At 32.0% G+C, this 17,576-nt stretch overlaps 1 protein-coding gene across 1 annotated transcript; it reads right to left on the minus strand.

The window, feature by feature from the left end:
* Window positions 1-5,971: 5,971 nt before the first annotated feature.
* LOC123199622 (protein FAR1-RELATED SEQUENCE 5-like) lies at window positions 5,972-6,370 on the minus strand. The gene has a single exon (XM_044614651.1). It carries the CDS (start codon window positions 6,368-6,370, stop codon window positions 5,972-5,974), a length of 399 nt encoding a protein of 132 aa, XP_044470586.1.
* Window positions 6,371-17,576: the final 11,206 nt, after the last annotated feature.

The following is a 17,576-nucleotide window of genomic DNA, read 5'->3' on the forward strand; positions in this document are numbered from 1 at the left end:
CTTTTGTATAATAAAGTCCCTTTGGTAAATGGCTTGGCAACCGTAGACTTCATGGCCTTCTTTTGCTTCTCCACCTTAACAGCCAACTTACAAACATCTTCAAAGGTGCAATATGGTTGCAATTATACCATATGAGCAATGTTTTGGTTTAAACTACTAATGAATCTTGCAATGGTTTGCTCTTTCACTTCCGACAGCTCACTTCTCATTAATAGCTTCTCAAACTCCCTTATGTAATGCTCTACTCCATCACTTTCTTGCTTAAGGGTGTGTAGCTTAAGGTAAAGATCTTGTTTATGGTTGTCCGGAAGGAATCTTCTCTTCATAAGCTTCTTTAGTTTCTCCCAAGATCTCACTCTTTCTTTACTATCTTTTTCCCTTTGTTTCTTAAGATTTTCCCACCACAAGGATGCATAATCCTTGAATTTCAAGATGGCAAGTTTACATTTCTTCTCATCCGAATAACCTTTATATTCAAAAACTTTCTCTATAGTATGTAACCAATCAACAAAATCATCCGAACTCATGCTCCCTTCAAATTCCAGAATTTCAATCCTTAAACCCCTATCATTATCCTTTTCTCTCCTAGGTGGCCTCTCTTGTTCTTCCTCACTTGAATAATCATGAAGCATCAATTCCTCCCTATGATGTCTAAGAGGAGGAGGGGAAGGTCTAATATGTCTTCTTGGTTGATGTAGTTGGGTTGGGTGAGGTGGAGGAGGGGGTATTGGGCTTTGTGTTGAAGTTTGGGGTTGTGATAAGGGTGTCTGACTTTGAGTGAGGGTCAAGTCCCTCATCATTTGCATCATTTGATTCATTTGGTCCTTAATGGCCCTAAGTTCTCCTTGACCTCTTCTTTTAATGCCATGTTGGCAAATTCTTAAGGATGAAGGGATGAGGATGAAGTTCTTTTATGGGACATTTGTGGTAATGGCTAGTAGGTAAAGGTTAATGGTTATTAGTGTTTAAGGGTTGGGGTGAGTATTGGTAAGTTTTTAGGTTAAGGAAGGTTTGTGTTCAAGGCAAATTAAGATTCTGTGAACAATAATTTGTAGTGAACAATAAATTCTTCACATTTTGGATTTCAAGGGAAACAAGAAAGTTAACCAAGGCATAAAGGAAATTTCCACCAACCTTGGGATCTTCCACCACCAATTCTTCCTCCAAGATGAATTGGATAAAAGAACAAGCAACTAAAGAAAATCTACAAAGCTTTACTTGAGAATTTCATTATCAAGAAGTTTAGCCTTTACAAGTGAAAATCCACTTTCATATACAAGAGCAAGTGACGGCAAAAATTGGGCATTAATTTGACATGGAAGATTTTCCCTTCATTTAAGCTTAGCCATTCATTCAATACTAAGGCCATACCATATTAATTGAAGAAAACAACAAAAGGGAACAACTTTTCCCTAAAAGGTGGAATTATGTCCACCAACTAAAGTTACTTGCTTCCCTTTTAGTTGCAATCCAACTAAATGGGCTTCATGGCATCTTGGGCTCCATTTAAGTGATGGAGGGTTGTCTCATCTACTTGGGCTTCAAGTGGGCTTGTAGTTGGCTTCTTGGACTCCTTTAAGCTTCCATTTCATTAAGGTCTTAGATGCAAGTAATGAGATTGCACCCAAAAGTAAAGTTGGGCTAAGGTGGAAAGAGCAATGAATCTTTAAGCTTGCATGAAGCTAATTCTTCATTCTCAATAGTGGCTTGAGCCAAATGGAGATTTGATAGAGACTTGGAAGCTAGGGTTGGAGAGGTAGCCGAAAATACATCACATAGTGGGTACTCGGTTAAGTATATAAGTTGCAGTCAATAGAGTATCTCCTCAATACGAAATTAAAAGATTCATTTGCGCCATCATAAACCTAACCATTTCTAATAAAGTTTAGTTCCTTTTCTCTACTATACTAGTTTGTTGCAAAGCTCTTGGAATCATTAGTTGCCTTATATTTCTTTTTCTATTACATAATTCCTTCAATTCAGTAGATAGATATTCAAGGTCTCAATCAGTTCTTAAGGTTTTTATTCTTTTGTCTAGTTGATTCTCAACCTTATTTATATAACATCTAAAACAATCTATTGCTTTTGACTTATGGGAGATCAAATAGACATACCCAAAAAGTGAATAATCATTTATGAAAGTGATGAAATATAATTCTTCTTTTCTAGCTCTGACATTCACGGGACTGTAAACATCTGACTATATAAGATACAAAGGAATCTCAGCTCTAATAGTTTTGCTAAAAGGTTTTCTAGCAGTTTTTCCTGCTAAGCAATGCTTACAAATAGGTAGATCTAATTTCATGACAAGTCTAATAAACCTTCATGGGCCAGCCTATTTATTCTTTCTTGGCCAATATGCCCTAATCTAGTATATCATTTATTTGCATCCACATCTAGACTACTAGGAGTTGCAAATAATGAAAAAAATAATAGAATTATCATTATTACAAAATAGGGTGTCTAACATCATAGAACCTTTAGACAGAAATCCAGATCCATAAAATATATTATCATAATAAAGTTTAACCAAGTTCTTATAGAAAGTTACACAATATCCTGGTTTTAACAAAACCATTACAAAGACCAAATTTCATTGAATTTTTGGAGCATACAAGACATCATGTAAGTATAAGGTTTGACCACCACGCAAAACCAATTTGCATGTGCCCATTTATTTCACTTCAACTTTAGTATTATTCCTACATAAATTTGTCGTGTTTCCCTCAATATTCAACAAAATTCCACGAAAGCGTCTCTCTTACGAGCTATATAGTCTATGGCTTCTGAGTCTACAGTCCACATAGGATGAGATTCATTTAAGAAAACAGTATTGGAAACATAAATCTCACATTTTGAGACAAAATAAGGTAATACCTTCTTCAGCTCTATGCATTCACAAGCGAAGTGACCTTTGTTTCCATAGTTATAATAGGTCAATTTTGTTTATCTCTTTTCCTAGTGTGCTTGCCTTTTTTGTGCTTGAACTGCTTATTTTTGTTCACAAGTCCTTGGATAATCTCTTTCCTTTTTCTAAATTTTTACTATTTTCTTTATAGCCAGAAAACTTCCTTGAGCTGGACTCTGCAATATATGCATGAGTATTTGATCTAACAACTTCTAGATGCTCAGCTTATAGTTCAAGATGGTAAACAATCTTATCAAAAGTCCTAATGTTGTCATTGTGAGGCATGTTGACTTTCATATGTTCCTAATTATCAAGTAAAGATCATATAATAACCTAAACTTGTTTTTCATCACCTAGATCATGCCTAGCCTCCTTCAGCTGAGTTATCATGTTTGACATTTCCCTTAGATGTTGTTTCATTGGTTTATTGGAAACTTTCTTATACATATCGAACTTGATAGTCAACTGCCTCACACTTTGCTGATTTGGGAAAATAAAAAAAGCTGTAAATTTTCTTTTGTTTATAACAATGTTTTACTCTTCTGCTTTTTGTAACTCATACACACAATCCTAGAAATTCAATACTTTATTGTCATCCTAGATAATATTAGTAATTATATTAGTCTAATGATCAGGCGTCGACATCAATAGTTCATATATCTTTTCATTATGAGCTAGGTATAGTAGTCTTTAGTCAACATGTTTATCCTATATATGACCAACAAATGGACAATAATAAATTACACATGTATAACATTATAAACAACACATGTTCACATGTTTAGCAATGTATAATTCAAAACCATGATCCAAATAACACCTATAAGTGTTTAATTCATACAAAAACAGATTACACAGAATAAAATATGAGTCTATACAAGCTATCAAACATACACAAAAGCATGCACACACTCACACGTATTGAAAAATTGGCTTACCAGCTACCACGTGCCAAAGAACATATCTTATACGCCCTCACGCATCACTATATGCTAGAACAAAGTAATCACACACCTTCACATGCCAGTGATAGTTTTCACGTGTCGGTCAAATGTTGACCATTGATCGATCGAGTGTTGACAATCTAACTAGTGGGTTAAGACCTAGGTCAGGTCAACCTGATTGACTAAATGCTTTGACCTATTGACCGATAGGTTTTAACCAACCCATTGACCAACAGGTTAGGTAATCGGGTTTTTCTAACCTAATTTTAACCTGCGATACAATATGAACCATAGGCATTTCAACAACAAAATTGGTCATTTTCCAGCCATCCAACGATGGCAATTTCATAGGGCCTTTGAAGCCCATGACTCAATAATTCATATCCATGTATTTCCAGTGAAAAGTTCACCAGATTTCGATGAATTCAATGCATGAACATCCCGGTTTTAGGTTAAAAACTTGCCACTAAAAGTCGATTAAATTCATGCGAATTTGGTAAAATCTTTTATAACTGAACATGCATCTCATGTCCCAAATTCATCCTAACATAATTCTAGGCATCAATTTCACAAAATTACAACGAATCTATCAACAATTAAAACACGTTTGTATGCATTTATATTAAAATTAGGCAATGTTCATGACAATAAATTTCTAATCTTGCTTCAGAATCATGTTTAGGTCACCAATATCACAATCAAACATATAAAATAGACTCTGATACCAATGTTAGCAAAAATTAAAATGGTTTGATATTTGAAATTTTAATGATGATTGGTGATTCAATGCACTTCAATTAGAAATCCACAACACACTTTACTTGATTTGCCTTTTTGTTTTTTGTGAAGATTTTACAGATGAAGAAAAGCAATATATTAAGAGCATTTTTTGAGAGTTATGAACGCCAGGATTGCACCTCAATAGAAGTTACACAATTTTATTAAAGTGAGAGTGTGGCAGTTAACTTCAATAACTGCCAAGGGCAAATGAGTTATTTTTATTTATAAAGGTTAATTATATTATCTTTTAACCCTAATGGATTGGGTCAACCCATCATGGGTGGACCAGATCCAATACTTGATTTAAACTAAACTTCTCAAATAGAAATTCTCACTCCACATTCCTAAGGCTTGCTACATGGCTCCACATAATCATACTTGTCCATATCATCATACCATGTTGCCAAATAAGTTTTCATGTCATATGTCATGTTATCCTCAGTTGCCATATCATGTGTCATGTCATCCTCTAGTGTTTGGCTTGTTCTTTCCATATTTTTTATGTTTTCCACCCTACTAACTTGTTCCATGAGTCTTTAGTGTCATCAATGTTGTTTTTCTTTTCATTCACTTTTTTCACCCAACCTCCCTCTTTTATTTTCATGTCTTAGTCTTGCTTTCCTTCCTCAAGTTGAATGCCTTGGTTCCCAATCAAAGAAAGCCAACAAGATGCCAATTATCCATCCGAAGAAAGGTATTTTCCCTATTCCTTATTTGGCGCTTGATTCTTGTTTTCCTATCTTATTTATCTTTAGTAGTTTTTTTCCAACACTAAGGACTATCACTAAAGGTCTTGATCTCCTGAATACTTTTACCCAAGATTTTCAAAACCGGACTGAGATAAAAACCGTTTTAAGTACTAGTTTCGATTAGACCGGTTGAACCATTTGAACTGGTCGATTGGACCGTTTGGACCGGTTTTATGTAAAAACCTAAAAAAATTATGTTTAATTAGTAATTATATATGTTTTACACAGTAAATTTTATATTGTGCATAATTTTTAATTTTTACAATTAACAAAATATATGCATTATTGAACATAAATATAATAAGTAATAATAATTAACTTTGTATCAAAACAAAACATATACATAAAACAAATCCAATTCTACAAACACATGTACTATTAATTATTAAACACTAAAACAAATTAGAAATCTAATATATGCATTAAATAAAATATAAAATCAACTAATCAATATAACCATTATTAAACAAATAATATTCAATTCAACATTTAACAAAACATATGAGACATGGCGATGAGAACGAAGGCAATGAACCTTATCGGGGGGAACCAATTCATGGTTGTGTTCCTTAACAAAAGAAGAAACGACCTTATCTACTAGAATCTTGAATTTTGACAACCAACATAAACTTACAACTAACACGAGTCTCGGCACGAGGATGCTTCACACTAGCATCACTTCCAGCTTTGTCTTTATCTTTATCTTTATCGACCCTAAACCCCTCCTTGGCGCAAACAAAGGACCTCTGAATGATGGCACCATCACGGCAAGAACGACGAGACATACTAACGCGAGTGTTGAAACCAACACGCTGAGCATAAGAGTTGTAGAAGGCCTTGGCAGCCTCTTCAGATTCGAATTGCATACCCTCAAAAGGTTCGAGATTAGAGTCAGGTTGAGGGAGGGAAATAAAGAAGTGGATTGAATCTTGAGGGATGAGGTTGTCATCATAGATGTTAATGTTCTCATCAAGAGTATGCATCTCCATTTGCATCAACTCTATTGGAATTAATCAATCAAAACCCAGAAATTTAATGAAATTTAAAAAAAAAATTACAAAGAAAGAACACAACTGACCCGTAAATCCATAAACGTTAATCCTTCAGTAGTAGCTTTATTCATAATTTTTTATTTAGTAACTAGAGAAGTTGATTTGCTTGGGTCTTGCGTGTTTCAGTGGATATTTGCAGACTGAATCAGGAGACTGTACTGAGAAAAGATAAAGGAAAGAATGACCAAAGTCTTCATATATGGTCAAACAAATATTAAATCATTCAATATTTTATTAATAACACCAATCCATTCTGCGTCTATGTGCATGCAAGGAACAGGAAAAAAAACAGTGTTTATATATAGCTTTGAATCGGATTCTGCAGGACCGGGTTGGACTGCGGTTCAGGAAAGACCCAACGGTTTAACTGCGGTCCAATCCGATTTTTACACTAAAATGGTTTATCCTTCAATAGTACTTGGCTACAATGTCGGTTCACAGACTAACCGGTTCAATCGATCGGTCCGGTCCAGTTTTTAAAACCATGCTTTTACCTTCAAGACAATTAATTTTGATCCAATTTATCCATATGAATGGGCTCTTGATTTGGACAAGATTATAGAGATTTTTTGTTAGATAAATGATATTCACCGAGTGAATATTATCCATTTAACGAGAAGTGTTACCCATGCCCTTTTGGATGTTATTCACTTTTGTGTATTTGATCACCTTCTTTAAAAGGTTTAACCAACATTCTAATGATCACACATGTTTGACTTACAAACATAATGACTAGAGTTGGTTTACTTGTGAAAATTAGTTATAGCACTAGCACTTAGGGGTATTAAGCGAACATTATTATTTTGATTTGAGGCATACTTTGTGCATCTACAAACATTATCCATTGATTATCATTCTCACTTTAGGACTCAATGACTCGAGTTACCTTACCTATTGTAATTAGATGAAAGGTTTGCATAAGGCATTAGTTCATAGACAATATCCGCCTAATAAAAGTCTTCTCCCATAAGTCATTCACCTTCCTTGGAAATGCTTGATAGATATACAAGTGGTCATGCATGGTTGGCCTTGAGGTTGGCTACTCAAAACTACTTATCTTTGCATCAGTTGATCTTAAACTATTGTTAGACTTGTTAATGCTTTTAATGGGCAACTACTTGCCTAAGTTGTGTTGTTTATTGGGCATGGTTTAGTGTCCGACACACAAAAATATTTGATGTCTACTCTATGCTAGGACACAACAAGCTTAAGATACAAAGCACACTAAAAGGTTCCCATATCTTTCACTTAGTAATGTAACCTTTACTAACCAATGAGTGTGTTATAGAAAAACGACAAGAGTTCCCCTATTTTAGAGGGTTCGGGGAATTTTTTTTCTTTTTAATTATGCCCTGTAACACTCTCAATTAGTAATTCACATAAATCAGTCCTACCAACCGACTGGATTTTCAATCAATTTTATCAAAGTTAATAAAATAAGCACATAATAATAACCATCATAAAAATTATCACCCACATAAGCTTTACAACCAATTTTCATAACTAGCCATATATATATATACATATATAGATATAGCTATACACAATCATATATATATACATATAGGAAACAAAATTATAGTGCCTTTCTCCCTTAGCCTCATGTCTCACTAGTGCTCCCCGGGAACCTTTGCTGTAACTCTTTACCTGTAAAATATTAAATTAAACAAAGTGAGCAACCACGGCTCAGTAAGAAAATCATATTCAATACTCAAAGTATTTTATACCAATACTAATCTCTTCTATACTCAACGTGTCTGAGCTCTTTACAACACAATAATTAACACAGAACACGCATTAAACACATATTATAATTCTTTTCTTTCACCTATTTATTCATTTCCTTACTATACAGATATGATTCACTCGTTCTGATTTATGCATATACGAGTGCCATGACTTTTCAATTTTCTGATCGTACATCTTTCTCAACTCTTTATCAGTCACATAGGCTTACATGTATAGTTCTAAAGCAATTTACTTTCATAAAATATTTTCTAATTCTTTCTCTTTTTTTTTTAATTTATTTATTGATCGATCTAGACTACATATGACAGTTCTTGTAGTCACCATAAAAGGTACAATTCTATCTTACACGCATATTTTATTTTATTTTATTTTTGCTGTCCACACAGTACAACTAATTTTTTTTGTTTGCTGTCCACACAGTACAACTAATATTTTTCTTTGTTGTCCACACAGTACAGCTAATATTTTTTTTTGTTATCCACACAGTACAACCGATATTTTTCTTTGTTGTCCACACAGTATAGCTCGCATGTAAGGATTTCAATTATGCTTTTTGTTTTTTTGTATCATATGAGTCATTATAAAACCAAAAATACTTGTTTTCCATTTTCTGAAAACTTGCATAACTTAGAAAATGTTTTTCCTCTTTCTTTATTTTTTTCTCTGAATCATACATATGCTATGATTTCTTATATATGCATGTATAATCATAATATGAAATATGTCCATTCATCATTTTCCCATATTCTTTTCACTCCTTATCAAGCATCATATTATTTTCTCATGCATTTATATATATCTCATGCATCAAATTATTTCAAAATATATAATATAGATTTAATATAAAGGCTATTCCACATATCATGCACATAATTAAGCAAAAATTAACTTAATGCAAATTCTTTCATCAATTCATCATTTCTCATATATTCAACACACCAAAATCCACAAAACTAACCCTAGGAATGTGAAATGTCTAAAATACCCTTATGGCCAAAAATTACATCATGATTCCTAATGAATTTCTTTATCCTTAATTCTAATATCTTACACACTTATATAAGTAAAAGTTATTTAAATAACCTAACTCAAATTTACTTCAAGTATGTAAAGTATGAAATTCTTACCTTTTCTTTGTCAAATAGGTGATTTAAGCTTATTCACCTTCCTTTCTTCTTCTTGGCAATCTTAATCAACCAAAAATATAATCATCCATCAAAACTCTAAATTTCACATTTCTTAAAAATTAAATTTCTTACCTTAGAACTGATCAGAATTGATAGATCTACACTTTTTATAACTGGAGACACTGGAAATTAGGTGGTTTAGCTAGGTTTTTAGATGAATTTTGCTTAAGGGAAAAGTTTAGTTAAAATGGTGGAGGCTCTCGGCTAAATGAAGAAGAAAATGAATAGGGTATATGTTTTATAAGTCTTTTGGACCATTTTGCCCTTAATCTTTTCCATAAATAACTATTTTATCCTTAGTCAATTACCAAAAACCCTTAGCACCACCATATAATTTCAAGTGTGCCATTCAATTTTTATTCCCACTTTGTCCCTTAATTCCTTCTAAAATGACCATTTTACCCCCTTTAAAAATTATTGCTTATTTAGTAGTTTTCTATAATTCTTTTGCAATTTCTTTAAACAACAAGTTATAAAATCAACTCTAGCGGTAATTTTGGAAGTGGAGTTTACTGAATTACCTGAATTCGGGTGTTACAGGTAATGTTTTGTCATTATTATTATTGTCAAGAGTGACTAGTAGTTGGACAAGGGGCAAATGCTAATGAGATTGTTTCCTTTCGAAAGATAGGTCCCTTTCATGAAAAAAGTAATGTTGGGGTGATGTTGCATATATGTTAGAAGGTGTTAGAGAGATCACCCATTGTTGGTTTAGGTTGGGTATCTGCACTGCTAGTTGCTACATTTCATCTGTTGTGATTAGTTGACTATGAGAAACAATGTTTAGGCTATCCCAAAATAGAGTTGGACTCTTTGGATATTTAGTCGTCCAAGGCTCATTTATGCAACCTTTTGTGGTCCATTAGGGAAGATTAGTATGCCAAAGATTGACAAGTGATGGATGTCTATGACAATGAAGCATTTCCTCTAGCTCTAAATTGGATTTTTGACTTTTTGTCACTAACTGATATGTGTAATTTAGAGTTTTGCGTAAGATAAATTATGATAGTAGTGCTAATGATCAGTTAATGAATTTTGATATCCATTATGATGATATAAAACAATTATAAACAAAAAAAAAATAAACATAAATTTTAATTGGGGTATAATATCGTACATTTTATAAATCTCACCTAAATATTTAAAATACGATATATATTTAATATGGCAGTTGCTCCATCAATGTGGGCCAATGAAAGCAAATTTTCAACATTAGCTGCCACTTAAAGTCTATTTTCACAATGCTTTCAAGTATGAAAGCCTTTTGTTGCGCCATATGTTTTACGAGGATCTATTTACAAGAATGTTATGTAATTTTATTGACAATGAAAAGAAAGAAATTAAACCCATAAATTTAATAGCATTGTAAGCTTAAAATGTAAAGTCGATTGGGTCATTTGGCATGAAATAGAGTATATAATAAAAAAAATTCATGTGAGAAATAGATGGCAGATTAATATAAAATTACTGATTAGACAAACATATCGCTTACACACTTTTCCGCATTCTTTTTTTTTTAAATGATATTTTGGGGCATAGAATTTGATGTTGTTGGTCTTTGTTATTAAGGCCAAAAGACTTATTCCCACTCAAATTATAGTGACCCACTCAAATTATAGTGAAATTTCAAACTCATATATTTTAATTTTTAAAAATTCAAACATCTACCTATTATCCAAAATCTATCAAAATATTATGTTAAAGTTAAAAGTAAAATTATTATTTTATTAGTAATATTTAAAAAAATTACAATTTTATCTTATTTTTGTCCCCAAGTTTTGAAAACTAACAATTTTACCTTTGCTTAAACATTTTCAGTTTTAAAAAATGACTATCCCCCCTCCACACACACCTAGGTTTTTCTGTTCTCTCCTTTCCAACCATCACCCTGTCATTGGTGCTTCCCCTTTCTACCATCAATATTAGAATCGTTCAGATAGTCATTGTGGGAGGCACTTTGACGAAGAGACAAAGTCTCTTCATCGTTCTCTTCGTTGTCCCTTCATTGCATGGGCTTCTAAAACGGTCACCAAATGATTCCGATGGTGAGAGTGGGAAGATGAGGTTGTCAGTGATAGAGTGGTGGCCGGAGAGGGGAGAAGAAAAACCTTAGGTCCAGGTGAAAATAGTCACTTTTCAAAATTAAAAATTTTAGGTAGGGAAGAAGTTGTTAGTTTTTAAACTTTGAGGAAAGAAATGAGATAAAATTGTAATTTTTTTAATATTATTGATAAAATAACAGTTTTACCGTTGACTCTAAAAGAAAATTTTAATAGATTATGAATGATGAGTGAATGTTTAGATTTTTAAAAGTTGAAAGATATGAATTTTAGATTTTACAATATCTGAGGTGAAAACAAGTCTTTTGGCCTTATTATTAGTAGTAAAATGGTTCCATCTAACTTTTTTCACGTGTTGGTTATTTATATTAAAATTTTCTTTTCTTTCAATCTTACTAGTAGAAAATGTGTATATATATATATATATATATATATATATATATATATATATATATATATATATATTCACCATAATTGATTAATAAAATGAAATTAACAGAGAGATTAGGTGGTGGACTCATGAGAAATTACTGACATCCTCCAGCAACCTCCAATGGATATCACTAAATGAAGCCTTTTTACAAGAAGGAAATAAAATATGGATAAAAAAGATAAGGCGTGCAGTCAAAATGCACCGCACATCATTCTTCTACTTGTGCGCATGATTGCCCAGTGGCATGGGATGGGTTGTTTAAGCAAAATTAGTGATTAACGTTGAAATTAAATTCAAATAGTCAAACTATTGCATTTTAAGCGTTTTGATGAGATTTATAAAAGGGAAATTATATTAAATGCCCTTTTTATACTTATATTAAGTAAAAATGCTCATTTTTTATATTTTTAAATAAAAATGCTCAATTTTTCTATTTCTAAGTAAAAATGCCCTAAACGTTTTTTAAAATACTAAAATTACTCTTCACTATATTTATATAAACTCTCTCATTCACTCTTATTACACACACTTTTCATATCACTCAAGTATTTACTCTCACTTTCATTTTTACTTAATATCAATTAGTACAGATTTATTCGAACAGAAGAAATTCGTATTTTTTAATTCGAATAAAAAAAAAGTTAGTTTGTGAAAAAAAGGCATTTATACAAATTTTAACTCAAAACTTAATTTTATTTGTTAAATCTAGTTTATATATCATGTAAAGGGGGTATTTGAATTTTAGATAATAATATAAGGGTTAACTGGAACGTTAGAAAAATATGGGGGGTATTTTGATATTATACAATATATAAAGGATTTAAATAACATGTTAAAAATATATAGGTATATTTTGATACAAGACAACATACAAAGGTGTTAAATGAAATGTTAGATAATTATGGAGGGTCAAATAAAATTTTATAAAAATATGAGGGGTATTTTGATATTAAACATTATAAATGAAATGTTAGGTAATTATAGGAGGTAAAAAAAATATAAAAAATATGAGGGTATTTTGATATTACATAATATATGAAGGATTTAAATAATAGATTAAAAATATATAGATGTATTTTAATACAAGACAATATAAAAGGTGTTAAATGAAATGTTAGATAATTATAGGGGGTTAAATGAAATGTTAGGAAAAATATGAAGGTATTTTGAAATTGCATAATATATGAAGGATTTAAATAACATGTTAAGAATAAATAGATGTATTTTGATAATATGGAACATACGAGAGTATTAAATGAAATATTAGATAATTATAGGGGGCTAAATGAAATGTTATAAAAATATGGGGGTATTTTTATATTAAACATTGTAAGAACGTTTTAAATGAAATATTAAAAATAGATAGATACATTTTGATACAAGATAACATAAAAGGTTTTAAATAAAATGTTAAATAATTATAAGGGATTAAATGAAATATTAGAAAAATATATATGATATTTTGATATTAAATATTGTAAGAATGTTTAATGAAATGTTAAGAATAGATAGATGCATTTTGATACAAGAAATCATACAAGGGTATTAAATAAAATATTAGATAATTATAAGGGGTTAAATGAAATATTAAAAAAATATAGGGGTTATTTTAATATTAAACATTGTAAAAAGTTTTAAATTGAATATTAAGAATAGATAGATCCATTTTGATACAAGATAACATAAAAGAATGTTACATAAAATGTTAAATAATTATAGGGGTTAAATAAAATATTAGAAAAATACAAATGATATTTTGATATTAATTATTGATATTAATAAATAAATGTTTTACAATCATTGTTTTAAATAGTTATTATAGATTTTTTGGTATAAATGAATATGTTGAAGGATCCAAACAATTGATTAAAATTCCTTATGGAATAACATTTGAGGGATTTATTCAACTTTTGAAGGAGACTTGCAGTCTTGATCCAAAGAAAAACTAACTTCAACTATCAATGAAGCCAAGAAAAATTAAGCTTGACACCCCTGTACAGATCCAAAATGATGAAAATGTCTAGGGTCTTATTGATATGTCTCAATACTTACAGAAATGTATTTATGTTTTTGTTACATGTATCCCAATTGAAGGATAAAAGGAAGAAGAAGAAGATGATGATGAAGAAGAAATTAGTGGAGTGAAAAAAGAATATTTTTTGGAAAACTTGATTGATTTCAGTAATGACCCATTGTACATTGCAAACTCATAGGCTTATGGGGAGAAAGATAAGGTTCTCGACTAGGATGACTTTGATGAAAATAATATGTCTGATATTCCTTCTGAAGAGGTAGAGCCCGAGTATATACCACCTGTTACCGAGGGTATGAATAATTTATAGCTTGAAGATCCTATTTCAGGTGGTGGAAATTATTCTAAGCTATTTTTTGACAATGTCTTCACTGATTCGTTTAGGTGGCTTCCTGATTTTTCTCTACAGCCATCAACATCATTATGTGATACAAGATCGATCCAAGAGAAGAATAATGTAAAGTTTGGTGATATTTTCCATAATAAAGTACAATTGAAAGATGTTGTGAAACAATTTACCCTACTGAAAGGATTTTAATTAATCGATTAATATTACCTTCTTCATGTATGTCAAACGAGGTTTGGTTAGAGAATCCTGTATCATGGTCAAGCCCACCATGCGTGCCTCCTTAACGGACTGCAAGATTATAATTTTGAAATTATCAGTGATCAGGATATATGAATATTTATATATTATTTATAATGGATATACCTCAACATAGAGTGCATCGAAAACATTCTCTTGTAAGTCCTTCTCCTGTAAACTAATATCCACTGTCTTTTTGCTGGAGCTGGGGATATTAGCAAGTAACCACAACCGCTCATCCTGAAAAAGAGACAAAACATTGTTAAATAAACATAATAACTAAAAAAACAAACGATCAATGAAATTTTTTAAAAAAACACTATCTCTACGGTCGGAAAAGGTGATCAGGGAGAACTCTCGATCGATAATACCTCAATGTCGGTTCCCTATACACATGAAAAGAACAAAATGGTAAATGATATTTCATATAAAATATAATAACTACAATAATTTGTATACCTCAGGTAGGAAATCTGAAGCAACCGAAGGTTCGACCAAAAGGCTTTCATTAATAAATGACAATTAATTAAAAAATAGAGTTCCACTGATAACTAACATACCTTAGATCGGAGAGGTGATGTAACAGAAGGACCAACCAATACCCCTTTGTAGCGACCACCCTAAGGTTATAATAATAATAACTTGATTAGTGACATTTCATATAAAACACAATCAAAATGTATTAACAACATTTAACATTAAATATTTCTATGAAATTAAATACAAACCTCATGTGGTTGATGAGATGGTATTGACCTGTCAATGGGAGAGGTCGTTTTGACACCGTTGTGCGTACCTTATACAAATGAAATGTTACTTGTCAGAGTAATAATGAAATTAAATTTTTATAAGCAATAAATGAGATGTTTAACAACTTATCAACTGGGGCTAGACATGTACGTATGACAATTTCCTCTAAATGAGTCAGACGATCCTCTAATTGAATTATCTGAGAGGACACATCATCGTGTAATCGAGTTATCTGTGAAGACATCTCATTGCAAAAATAAAAAATCTCACGTAAAATCATAGTACCACAGTACACCAATATAGCATCTACTGTGGAAAAAAACTGGGTGATACTAAGGGGGGGGGGGGGGGGGACATTTCTCTGTAACAGGATGAGTAGCACGGTCCTCAACCCCAGGAAGGTTTGCGGTCTCGGTCACTAGGCTTTGAACTATAGAGGCATATGATGGCTGATCTATAACAAGAGGTTGAGGCGGATCCTCAAATGTCCTAGGAGTATTGACGAGTATATCAAAATATGGCGTCAGAGGAGAAGACCAGTCTCCTATCTAGGGAGGCATCGAAGATGATGAAGAAGAATACGTATCAGGCAAACCGGTGTACTCACAAATGTCTGCATACCATGGTAGACCCTCCTCAATCGGTGACGAATGAAATAGGAATGTGACATCATCCTATTTACGAAGATATATAACTCAAAATAATTGCAATATTCAATGAATCAATCGACTGATTAATTAACGATTACATACTGGGTCACCAGTGAAAATAGTATCCATATGACTACAACTACGGATGTCCCATGTACACCACATAAACATCTGTGGAGACGCATGAATATTAATCATATCAACCCAATCATACAAGGTGTCTAACGGCTCATATATTCAATATTGCAATATAACCATTAATGATTAAAATAAATCAATTCGTATTTTTACTAATTAATATATATAATCAATAAATTTAAACTTACTTGAAATGTGAAAGGAAATTCATAGAGGTCATATTTACGCATTTCAGGCATCCATCTGGAGCAGACCCTACCACTCGTCTGCAACATAGACTCATGCGTTATCTGCCACACAACAACGCCCTAAGGGTAAGTACAACACTTTTAAGCAAATGTGAGGACCCTAACAATCAATTAAAAATTTTGAATAAGGTACAACACTTTCAAGCAAAGGTTACTTCTCATGTACTGCGACACAAAATGTCTAAAATTAAATCTATATTGACACAGACATAATTGCAATTGTTTAAAAAGACTTGTTTTAGGCATTTACTACGAGTACCAAATACGCGATTTAGTGGAGTGTTGGTATACTCATTCATGTTGCGATATCGGGGATTAGGGAGAAATGAGTTTTGGTTTAAGATTAATAAGGTTGACGTGAGATTCAACCCATTCTAGTTTGCACTTATGACCAAGCTACCATTCAGTCAGATCATTATTCTTTCATTATATATTCAATGAGGTTTCAGAGATAAGATTCAAGAGACTTATTTTCAGGGATGTTAGAATGTGCAATATCATAATTTAAAGCGAGTTTTCTTGACGAAGCCATGGGGGAATGACAATATCGACGCCATCAAAATGGTCATGTTGTATTGCCTTTATATGGTGTTACTAGGGAATAATAGATGAAAGAAAGTATTTGTAAAGTAGCTCTAGTTGGTTGATCACTTTGACAGTTTCAATTCCTATTTGTCAGGTGTTTTGGTGTGAACAATGACATACGAGTCAATGTCCCAAATGAATGAGAGGATCTACTCTGGTCAAATGACAGGTATGCATAAATATAATCTTTGCAAGTTATCGCACGCATTGCAAGTGTATATTTGTCAATTATAAATTTTGATTGTCAAGGGAAAAAATTATTAATTGAATTTAAATATTAATATTTACATTACAGTTTTAGATATACAAGATGATCGACACCCTGTATAATTGGGTGGACATGGTTGCTATTGATGCGTCTCCACGAATGTTTAGATGACATATGAGAAATATTTCCGGATGGAGTCATATGAAAATTATATTCACCAGTGATCAGACATATAATTGTTAATTGATTAATTGATTGATTTATTGATTGATGCAAATATGTTTAATTATACTCTGAATGAGAAGGATGGTGTTATTTTCCTGCTCTAACCATCATCGATTGAAAAGGCTACATAATGGTATACTGGTATTATTGCATACAAAAGCATGTTTGATCCATAGTCATCCTCACCCTCCTCGATGCCTTCATTGGCAAGGAGATGGAGCTTCTCCAACTCTTCTCATTGGAAAAGGCTTAGGTAGTTTCTAAAGTTGCTCACATGAGTGCGATGAACTTG

Source organism: Mangifera indica, chromosome 16, assembly GCF_011075055.1.
Source record: "Mangifera indica cultivar Alphonso chromosome 16, CATAS_Mindica_2.1, whole genome shotgun sequence".
Classification (NCBI taxonomy): domain Eukaryota; kingdom Viridiplantae; phylum Streptophyta; class Magnoliopsida; order Sapindales; family Anacardiaceae; genus Mangifera; species Mangifera indica.

Bases quoted from the DNA above. Each gene is read 5' to 3' on its own strand.
- LOC123199622 (XM_044614651.1), bottom strand. From the start codon at position 6,370: ATGGAGATGCATACTCTTGATGAGAACATTAACATCTATGATGACAAC.